The sequence below is a fragment of the Psammomys obesus genome, unplaced genomic scaffold (assembly GCF_907164565.1).
Source record: "Psammomys obesus unplaced genomic scaffold, mPsaObe1.curated_primary_1811, whole genome shotgun sequence".
NCBI lineage: Eukaryota > Metazoa > Chordata > Mammalia > Rodentia > Muridae > Psammomys > Psammomys obesus.
Window position 1 is genome coordinate 333497 of NW_026596396.1, and position 10438 is coordinate 343934.

Genomic DNA, 10438 nt, shown 5'->3' on the forward strand with positions numbered 1-10438 from the left:
CGAGCAGCTCAAAACTCAAAACACCCCTGGGCGGGGCACCACGCCAGACTGTGGAGGCTGTGTTGACTCAACGCCGAACAGACTAAAAAGAATATGAAGTCAGATCCCAAGCTGGATTCCATTTCCTGTCAGGATCCTAGAAGGTCACGCCGCTCCTGGAAAAATGTGCCCCACCTTTCAGGTCAAGTCATAAATGCCTTTTATTATATACATAAGGCCTTTTTATTATATACTTAAAGGCCTTTTATTCATTTACATTACAGAGACTGTATCTCCTGGTTACCTTTTTTTTTTTTTAAATCTCCAGGCTGGATTAAAACAAACCCTTTGGGTCCCTGTTAATGTTACCAGACTAGGTGGCCCAGGGAATCTGTCCTTGGCCTTCTGGCACAATCACATAAAAAGTGCTTGGGGGAAGTGAGCTGTTTATTTAGACACAGCTGTGCTTGAAGCCTCATTAATGCTTGCTGGCTGGTTCAACACCCTCAAGACTCAGTTCGGCCATCTGCTACTGCAGGTTTCTAGTACGGCTGCCAGCGCTGTTAAAAGTCATCATCATCACAGATGTCAAGGTACACGTCAAAGGCCTCTCTGTTGCAGTTTCCATCTGGAGTGAAGACATATTTGTGGAAGGTCCCATCGACGCAGATGGCTAGGGAGGATTGAGGTGTTGTGAGAGGTTAGGAGATGACCCTGCCAAGTACTCCAGTCCTCTCAGGTGTCTGTCCCACTGTGGCTCATGGTCTAACTCCAGGCCCTTGCCCAAGAGCCGCACCCCCTAGTAATTATGAGGTCGAGCCACACACTTCTGTTTCCTCCAGCCTCTGAAAACCCTTAAATTCCTTTGTATCCAACCTGCAGTCCTTTATCCACTTAGTACCACAAACCAAGGTGCTCCTGTCACTCACCAATCACAGAATTGACATTCTTGGAAGTGTTTCGGCCAAAGGCACAGATGCAGGCTGATTCAGCAGGCACAGTAAAGCTGGCCAGGCTCCACTGAGAGTCCACATACTGCCCAATCATAGGTCCCACTTTGCCCACACGAGCCAGCCTGTAGGCAGCATTTGGTAAGTCCAGGCATGGCACATGGGCAAGGGGATTGGGACAAGACAGGATGAGAATACTCACGCAGAGCGGCGGTTAAGGCGGGTGTCTTTAAGAGCAAAGATATGGACAGTGCCCTTGTCACTGGAAGCACAGAGGAAGGAGGAGTCGTGGCTGAAGTTAATGCTGTAAGACAGACCAGTAATGATGTCCAACATGTGGGCTGTAAGGTCACCAGCCCACCACACATATCCTGTGCTCACCAGTATAGGGTGGCAGGGTCAGTGCCTCTTCGAAGCTCCACCAATTTTTCCTTGGACTGGGTGTCAAAAAGACGAATAAGGGTACCCTTCTGGGAGGCTGAGGCCACTACTGTGCCTGGCTGGTTCAGGGACACACAGGCCACATCACTCTGATGTGCATTGATGGTAAATGGAGCTGATGAAGTGCCAGGCTTTGTGCTTGCCAGATCCTGGATTAGGAGGGAACAGTTGAGGGGGTGATATAGAGGAGAGGGACTTCAAGTTCACTAAGGGTTAGTTCACCCACCACTCCACCCTCACCCATTGGATGGCTCACCACAAGTTGAAGACTTCCGCACTTGTGTCCAGGAAACACAAGCAGTTGCTTCTCCAGGCTTGGGCAGAGGTCACACAACCCTAAGTTGTGAGGATGAAGTAGGGATGGGCAGGTGAAGGGGAGGCCAGGGCAAGGCTGAGTTCTCAGAGTGGAGAGAGCTAGATGAGGGAGGGCCAGGCTTTAACCCTCCCTGCTATGTTCCCCATAGCAACCTCACAAGGGGAGGCTTTGCATTAAGCTCCACTCTCCATGGTTTAAACAGGTTCTAAGAAGTTGCCAGGAGATCTTGGAGGCCCAGGGCGTACTGATAAACCTACCTATGTTTTCAATGAGTGCTTGCTGGTGTCATGTGGGGCAGGACTGGGGACAAGGATAAGGAAACCAATGGTGGGACTGTAAAGGCTGTATTTCTTACGTAGAGCCTCTCCCCCAACATCTCTGAGTATGTGCCCATTCTTTCATCTCTTCCTCTTTGCCTCTTACACAGCCTCACATCCTTAACACCTGCACATCTGGGTCCTCTCACCCTTGGGGTTGTCCCGAGTGTCAAACTCAAACAGTTTTCGAGGATTGTCAGGGAAGGAGTACACATAGATGCGGTTCCTCAGCACAATCACAATCCTGTGGACATCACAAGTAACACAGGTCATGAGGAGAGGGAAACTGCCAGGGCAGGGGCTAACCTTACTTACTGTGAGAACTTCTTGTCCCACCCCCTCCCACCCGCCTGGGTCTTCATCATGCTCACTTGTCATGGCGCATGCGCACAGCCAGCACTGGCTTGGTGAAGGTGAATTCCAGTACCAGTTTGTCCTTGGAGTCCTTGCCTTCTCGGGCATCATCCCAGATCAGCACTGCTAGGCAGATGGGTGAGAGGCAGACTGGGTGACACAAGGCCCATCCCTACTCCTCTTATTTCGCCCGCCTTTCACTATATATTCGATGTGAGCCTCACAGAACATGAACACTTATGGACAAGATCTCTAAGAAAACACATTCTAGAATAGTGATGCTTATTTGGAGATAAGGAAAGCAAGGCTCAAGTGCACTGAATGTGGTCAGGGACCTTACAGCACAAGGCCAAACAGTTCAAGGATTCATGCCTAAGCCCGTAAGTTCCCCTCTGTAACTACTTCTGTCTTCAGGATCCAGTTCATACCCCCAGGGATATTTCTGTGATGAATTCTAGATTTGTGACTCACCCATGACAACTCTTGCCATGTCGTGGTGGGATCAACAAGGAAAAAAACCTTAAAACAAGATGGCACTTGAGACTCAAACCAAAAAATTGGAGAGACAGTTCCAAGATTTGGATGCTTGGTTTTTTGTTTTGTTTTCAAGACAGGATTGTGTGTGTGTTTGTGTGTATCCTTGGCTACCTGGAAATAGCTCTAGAAACCAGGCTGGCATGGAACTCAGATATCTACCTGCCTCAGCCTCCCCAACTGCTGGGATTACAAGTGTGCACCACCATACCCGGCTCTTGAATACCTATTGTGTGATCTTGGATAAGTCAGTTAGCTTCGCCTTAGTGTTGTCATCAATAAAAAAATGAGGATAAGGAAGCCGGGGATATGGCTTACTGACAGAACATGTACAAAGCCCTGGACTCCACCTATAGCATAAGAAAGGAAGGGAGGGAGGGAGGGAGGGAGGGACAGAGGGAAAAAAAGAACAGCTGCCTAATTGTATTTCCCACCACACAGAATTAGCTGGGTATGATGGGGCACATCTTTAATCCCAGCAGGCAGAGGCAGGAAGAGCTCAGTGAATTTGAGTTCAGCCTGTCTATATAGTGAGTTCCAGAGCAGTCAAGGCTATGTAGAAAGACCCTGTCTCAAAACAAAACAAAAACTAACAGCAGGGTGTGATACTGCATGCCTTTAATCCCAGCACCCAGGGGGCAGAGGCAGGAGGATCTCTGTAAATTCGAGGCCAGCCTGGTCTACAAAACAAGACCAGGACAGCCAAGGCTACACAGAAACCTTGCCTTCAGGGAAAACAAAAACAAAAGAAAATACCATAAAACTAAATGAGCTAATATGTAAAGCCAAGTGTGAAGGCACTAGCCTGTATCCTGGCACTTGGGAGGAAGATCAGTTTGAGGTCATACATAGCTACACAAGACCTTGTGTCAAATTGATGTGTGTTTGTGTGTAAAGTGCTTAGAAAAACTACTAGGTTCCTAGTAAGTGCTCCATTGGTAAGAACATGGCATATAAGGAGCATGGAGACAGGCAGTAAGTGATTTTGCTGTTTTTTTTTTTTTTAACAGTTCTGGGGATAGAACCCAGGGCCTTCTGCATATGAGGCAACCACTGAGCTACCCTCCCTCTCCAGCCCCAGTAAATCTTTTTTCTAAAGATTTATTTATTTTATGTATGAGTGCTCTATCTGCATGTATACCTGCATGCCAGAAGAGGGCACCAGATCACATTATAGATGGTTGTGAGCCACCATGTGGTTGCCAGGAATTGAACTCAGAACATCTGGAAGAACAGGCAGTGCTTTTAACTGCTGAGTCATCTCTCCAGCCCAATTTTCCCTTTCTTAAATAAAAATGAAGCTGAGCAAGGTGGGGCACACCTGTAATCTCAGCACTAAAAAAAAAAAAAAAAAACCTAACAGCAGGGTGTGGTGGTGCATTCCTTTAATCCTAGCACTCAGAGCAGCAGAGGCAGGTAGATCTCTTTGAGTTCGAGACCAGCCTGGTCTACAAAGCAAGTCCAAGACAGAACAGCTAAGGCTACATAGAGAAACCCTGTCTCAAAAACAAAATAAAATAAAATATTTAGGGCTGGAGAGATAGCTCAGAGTTTAAGAGCACTCACTAGCTGCTCTTCCAGAGGTCATGAGTTCAATTCCTGGTAATCACATGGTGGCTCACAGCCATCTATAATGAGATCTGGTGCCCTCTTCTGGCATGGAGGTCTCCATGTAGACATTACATTGTATATATAATAAGTAAAACTTTAAAATGAAATAAATGCAGAAGCTTCTTTAAAAAAATAAAAATTTTGTAAAAAATAAATAAAACAAAGATGAAAGAATAAAGCCAAGTGTGGTGGTACACATCTTTAATCCTACCACGCTGTGAGTTTTGAGACCAACCTCATCTATACAGAACTAAATACACAGTAAAACCCTGCCTCAATAAATAACAGACCAAACTTTTCTTTCTGTCTTTCTCTTTCTGTCGGTTTTTTGAGATAGGGTTTCTCTGTGTAGCCTTGGCTGTCCTAGACTTACTTTGTAGACCAGGATGTCCCCGAACTCACAGAGATCCGCCTATCTCTGCCTCCCTGACTGCTGGGATTGTAGGGGTGCGCCACTATGCCCAGGTCCAGACCAAACTTTTCAAGCTGGACGATCCATGACTTACAAACTGTGCCCCACCGTGGGACTCTGAGGTGCTGACAACATTTGCCAGTGCCTCGGGGTGTATGTGGGAAGTGAGGAATTTGGGAAATCTGGATCAAGTATAGGATGAAAGCACTTACCCGAAATCTCTGAGAACTTAGGGCTGCTACCACCGCCCACCAGGGCCAGCAGGTTGGATCGGTGCAGCATTTCCACCAGGCCCATGCTGCCTACCTGTTCATGGTCTGGACAGGGGTCAGGGTGTTAGTAGAGGTAGATGGCAATGCCTACATGAGCCCTTCTGCTTACTGTCCCACCACTACAGCCACTCACCCAGATGCCCCTTCTCCATCAGTGGCTCCACATTATAGATCCGTACGCCTGTCTCCATGGCACAGCAAAAGCAACCTGGAAGGAATTAGTCTGACTCAGAATTCTGGGGCTCATAGCCATGTCTAACCCTTCTTTCCCCAAAAAATACAATCATAAGCTTACTTTGGTCTTGGTTGAAATGTAGGCTGGTCACTCCTCGAAATGGCTGTTGGGTCATGGTCCAAGGCTGTCCCCCTAGGCCCAAAAAAGACAGCATGTGGAAGAATCCTGGAGTGCCCTCTCTTAAGTCCTACAACTTCTGTCCCCCAGAAAATTTCTTCTTCCTCACCACTTCGTCTATTTTGTTTTGAAATAGGATCTTGCTATGTATCCCTGGCTGTCCTGGAACTCCCTATGTAGCACAGGCTGGCCTTGAATTCCCAGAAGTCCTCCATCCTCCACCTCCTGAGTGATGGGATTATAGGCATGTGCCATCACGCCCGGCTTCCTCCCCATTTTGATACTTTTCTTTGCCAGACTGCAAAAAAACAAAAACAAGTGGAGGATACCTCAGAGAATCAGTTCAAACCAAGACCACAGGCAGAATGTGTCGTGGCCTATAATGCCAGAGTCACAACTGCCATAAATACCAACCATTACTGAACTTGTTGGGAAGTAATGGGGTAGGGATATCCCATGATACTTCCTCACTCCCAGCCATTCTTGGCTCTAATGCCTGACATGACCTCAAACCTCTTTCTACAAGCTTTTCATCTTCACACTTGCACCTGTCAGTAAATGGAGGAACAAGGGCTCAGGTATCTTGCATCTCCCTGAGACGGCTATGAATGGTCCATCAACCACAGAACTCCCCTCCTCATGCTTTTCTAACTCTAACTCATTTATTTGCCTCCAGGGACTCTCATTCATACCCTCCCATGCAACATACTTTCCCCAAACCCTTCTCAGATATTGCTAACTCTGATCACTAAGGCAAGCCTGGGAACTCCCTCCACTTAAATCCTGAAGACGCCCCTGGCATTCCCTTGACATTCTAAAGCCCACACTTGACACATTTCATTCCCTGTACTCTATCCATGACTCCTGAAGTGACCCGATGCCACTCATGAGGCCCCTACCCCTAAAATTTTCCCGTTTATTGCCACATTATCTTCTGAAGACCCTACCCTAAGGCACAGCTACACTCCAAAGACCTTCTCCCAGTATCCACCACCTAAAATCCCTGCCCAGGAACACCCCAAGCTAGCAAAGCAGCGGCTCTGTCTTCCTGTCCTAAACATTCCTGTCCTAGAAGCCCCATCACTCCAAGACCTCTGTCCAGACACAACTCTTATACTCTAAGACCTCAAATCTGCCTTTTCTGGTGTAAAACCTGGATCTTGCTTCTGCAAAAGCCATAATTCGAAAAGCACTAGCTTCCAAGACCTTTTTTTTTTTTTTTTTTTTTTTTTTTTTTTTTTTTTAGATCTCTGGTCCAAATGCTCACATTAATCAAGAACCCTAACTGAAATGCCTCACCCTCTCCCAAAAGTCAAGTTCTTTTCCATGACAGCATCGACTCAAGCCTCTTGTCCCCAGCCATCACCTGTCAAGACCTCTAGTAGAAACACCCACCCCATGACCCTGACCAACCCTTGGATCGTGCTCCAGATGCAGGATGCCTTTGCTGACTTGATCTTCACCCCTCACGGACCCCTGCCCTTGCTTTTGGTGCCGCTTGAGGCACAGATTTCTGACCTCCCGGGCTTAGGTGCCCCGCTCCGCTGTTTACATCAGGTCTTACTTCCGGAGGAGGGATTCTGTGACCGGAAGTGACTCATCCTGGGCAGAAAAATTCAGCCACTGCTCTTCTCGCCCCGTTCGCGGACCTGTGGAGCATCCCGAGCAATAGGAGAGTCCTCCAAGGGAAGTTCCGGAAGGAGAATGAGGGCCAATTGGGACAACGGAGGCACAAGAGACTGCCTAAAGGCAGGGCTATAGGAGAGAACTCTTGAGAGAGAGGAACTGCCCCTCCCCTAAACAGGCCAAGCATTGAACTCATTAACCCACCGATAGAAAGAGGGATGAACCGACCAGATTCTGCAAGGGTAGCTGTTTACCTTTCGACTCTGGAAGCCCCTTACTGGAAGATAAAAGATCTTGAAAGTTGAGATCACCTTGAGCACAGGAAAATGCGGTGGGATTTTCCATTCTTTTTCCCACCCTAGCTCTGTTTATTTACAAAATGATAAATTCTTTTTTTAATGGTAAAATATGTGAGTACTCAGGCGTGTTTGCACACACCTGTAGTCATAGTACTTGGCTAAGAGGTAAGAGGAACAGGAGTTTCAGGTTTCGTGGGCTAGATGAGAACCTGTCTTTTAAGAAATGGTACTAATGGAGCATGCTTACTGTAGAAGCAGAAAAGGCCCCAAATTACACACTAAACATTAGAATTTTGTGGTACATTTGTGAGAAATAATAAACAAGTTGGGACTCATTGCTGAGACAGGATCAGAGAATTTGTGTCACCCTGGGTTGAAAAAAAAAGTCAAAATGAAAAGAATGGAGACCTACAGTGATGTTTTGCCGGCATGTATGTCTGTGTGAGGTTGTCAGGTGCCCTGGAACTAAGATTATAGACAGTTCTGAACTGCCATGTGGGTGCTGGGAATTGAACCAGGATTCTCTGGTAGAGTAGTTAGACTAAGTGCTGAGCCAGTTCTCCAGATCAGAGACTTTTTTTTCCTCTCTTAAACAAATGCAATGTGTTATTCTTCACTGTTTTTTGTTTTGCTTCTTTTTTAGCACAGGCTGGTCCCAAACTCAGGATTTACAGAGTGAATCCAGATTTAATGGATTTACAGGTATGTGAGTGTCCACATAAGTACTAACCAGGTCTGACTTGCTTAGTTTCCAAGATCACACAAGATTGGGCAGTTCAGGGTGGCATGGCCATAGACTGTCACTGCTTCCCACTTTCTAAGTGTATATTGTTTTGATGCTGTTTGGTTGGGGTTTTTTGTTATTCGGTTTTTTTGTTTGTTTGTTTGTTTTTGTTTTTGAGATTGGTTCTTACTGTGTAGATCTGGCTGGCCTGGAACTCACTTTATAGACCAGGCTGGCCTTGGAATGCAGAGATCTGCTTGCCTCTGCTTCTGGAGTGCTGGAATTAAAGGCATGTGCCACCACACACAGCTTTGTTTTGTTTTATTTTGTTTGAACTTGAATTTCAAACACTTATCTGATAGCTGGACCTTGGTAGTCAGCCTCAGGAGAAGGAAGTAGAACTTGATGGGAATAGAACTTGATGGCTCGCTTTAGGAATATAATCTAACATAGCAAGGCAGGGAGAATAAGGGAGAAGGGGCAAGGCCCTCAAGAGCCATGTTCAGTTAACATATAAGGTCACAGTTTACCTCATCCTTTTTAACCTACTCATGAAACTGCATAATCTAAATATAGCATTGTCTAGCCATTCCCTTATTGATGGCCTTAAGACCCTGTGTGGTCAGCTCTATGGGCTTGGGGGTTACACTTCCTTATAATGAAAGTCACTTTGAAATGATCAGTCTTCTTTTTGTGTGTTTTTTTTTTCTTAAAAGATCTATATTTATTTTACGGATGAATGTGCTATATGCATGTACACCTGCAGCTAGAAGAGAGCATCAGGTCCCAGTATAAATGGTTGTGGTAGCTGGGAATCAAACTCAGGACTTTAGAAGAACAGACAATGCTCTTAATTGCTAAGCCATCTCTCCAGACCTTTTTCTGTTTTTTTCTAAAATTCCTTTGAATTTTAACATTTTTGACAGTTATATTTATATAATGAATTTTACTTGCTCAATCCCCTCTCTCTATTCCCTTCTCTCATGTGCCCCTCCATCTCCTGCTGGAACTCTTTTCACCAACAAGTCCCCATTCTTGTGGCCTACCAAATCTAGGATTTCCTTTTCTTTTTCTTTCTTTTTTTTCTGAATCTCTCTTTTTTCCCCTTTGTAGCCTTGGCTCTCCTGGACTCGCTTTGTAGGCCAGGCTGCCAATCTGCCTGCCTCTGCTTCCCTGAGTGCTGGGATTAAAGGCATGTGCCACCATGCCCAGAAATAGTGTTTCTTTTAACTAGAAATATTTTTAAGCAGTACAGTGGTGGTGTACAACTTTAATCCTAGCACTAGGGAGGCAGAAGCCCGAGGATCTCTCTGAGTTCAAGGCTAGCCTAGTCTACAGATGGAGTTCAAGGACAGGCAGGGCTGTTACCTAGAGAAACCCTGCCTGGAGCGGGGGAGGGGGGGAAGGTGCCTTTCAAGTTAGGTTTGGGAGTAGCTTTCTCCTTTAAACCCAGCATTTGAGAGATATTTACCAAGCTCCAGGCCACCAGGCCAGCCACAGCTACAAAGTGAAACTCTGTTTCAAAAAAAAAAAATTTTTTTTTGAGCCTGGTTATAGTAGCTCATCCCTTAATTCCAGTACTTGTGAAACAGAGTCTGTGAAGTTCAAAGCCAACCTAAAAGGAAAAACAACAACAACAAACAAACAAAATCTCTTTTCTTTTTGTATGTGTGTGTGGGGTTGAGACAGGGTTTCTCTGTAGCTTTGGCTGTCCTAGAGTCCCTTTGTAGACCAGACTGGCCTCAAACTCACAGCAATTAACCTGCCTCTGCCATCCAGAGTGCTGGAATTAAAGGCATGTGCCACTGTGCCCGGATCTTTTGGTTTCTTGAAATAGGGTTTCTTCCTCTATCTCCATTTTGCTGAGCTCTCTTGAGAATTTTCTAGCTTTTGTAGACTCTCTAGACAAATAAGCATTGAGTGGTTTATATGATTTACATTTGTCTGATCATCTAATTTGAGCAATCAGTCATGCATGCGATTAGTGTTGGGGGGGGGTTGTCTTTTATAAAATTGCCTGTGATGGTTGTTATTGTAAGCTTGACAAAATTTGGAATCAAGGGAATCTCAAGGAGGGATTGTGTAGATCAGATTGTGTAGATCAGGTTGGCCTGTGGGCATATCTGGGGGATTGTCTTGATTGCATTAATTGAGGACCCATCCTACTCTGGGTGACACAATTGCCTGGGTTTGGGGAGGGGGGGGAAGGAAGGAAGGAAGGAAGGAAGGAAGGAAGGAAGGAAGGAAGGAA

At 45.9% G+C, this 10438-nt stretch overlaps 1 protein-coding gene and 1 long non-coding RNA gene across 7 annotated transcripts in view; one reads left to right on the forward strand and one right to left on the reverse strand.

Moving 5' to 3' along the window:
- Positions 1-185: 185 nt before the first annotated feature.
- The window catches only part of Wdr45 (WD repeat domain 45), a 19076-nt gene continuing 8823 nt past the window's right edge, over positions 186-10438 (reverse strand). Inside the window, exons 1-11 of one of the 5 annotated variants that reach the window (XM_055597513.1) lie at positions 7103-7178; positions 5482-5553; positions 5320-5394; positions 5127-5231; positions 2375-2483; positions 2153-2247; positions 1627-1706; positions 1311-1519; positions 1132-1233; positions 909-1054; positions 186-652 (exon numbers count right to left, since the gene is read on the reverse strand). In XM_055597513.1, the coding sequence (XP_055453488.1) occupies positions 543-652; positions 909-1054; positions 1132-1233; positions 1311-1519; positions 1627-1706; positions 2153-2247; positions 2375-2483; positions 5127-5231; positions 5320-5394; positions 5482-5553; positions 7103-7139 (1140 nt within the window). In that variant the 5' untranslated portion in view covers positions 7140-7178 and the 3' untranslated portion in view covers positions 186-542. The other 4 variants (XM_055597514.1, XM_055597515.1, XM_055597516.1 and 1 more) reach the window with 4 other exon arrangements.
- LOC129669334 (uncharacterized) overlaps positions 7154-10438 on the forward strand; it is a 4973-nt gene continuing 1688 nt past the window's right edge. For both annotated transcript variants that reach the window (XR_008719020.1, XR_008719019.1), the window contains exons 1-2: positions 7154-7495; positions 8107-8165. This is a non-coding gene — a long non-coding RNA (uncharacterized LOC129669334). The remainder of the gene's footprint in view (positions 7496-8106; positions 8166-10438) is intronic.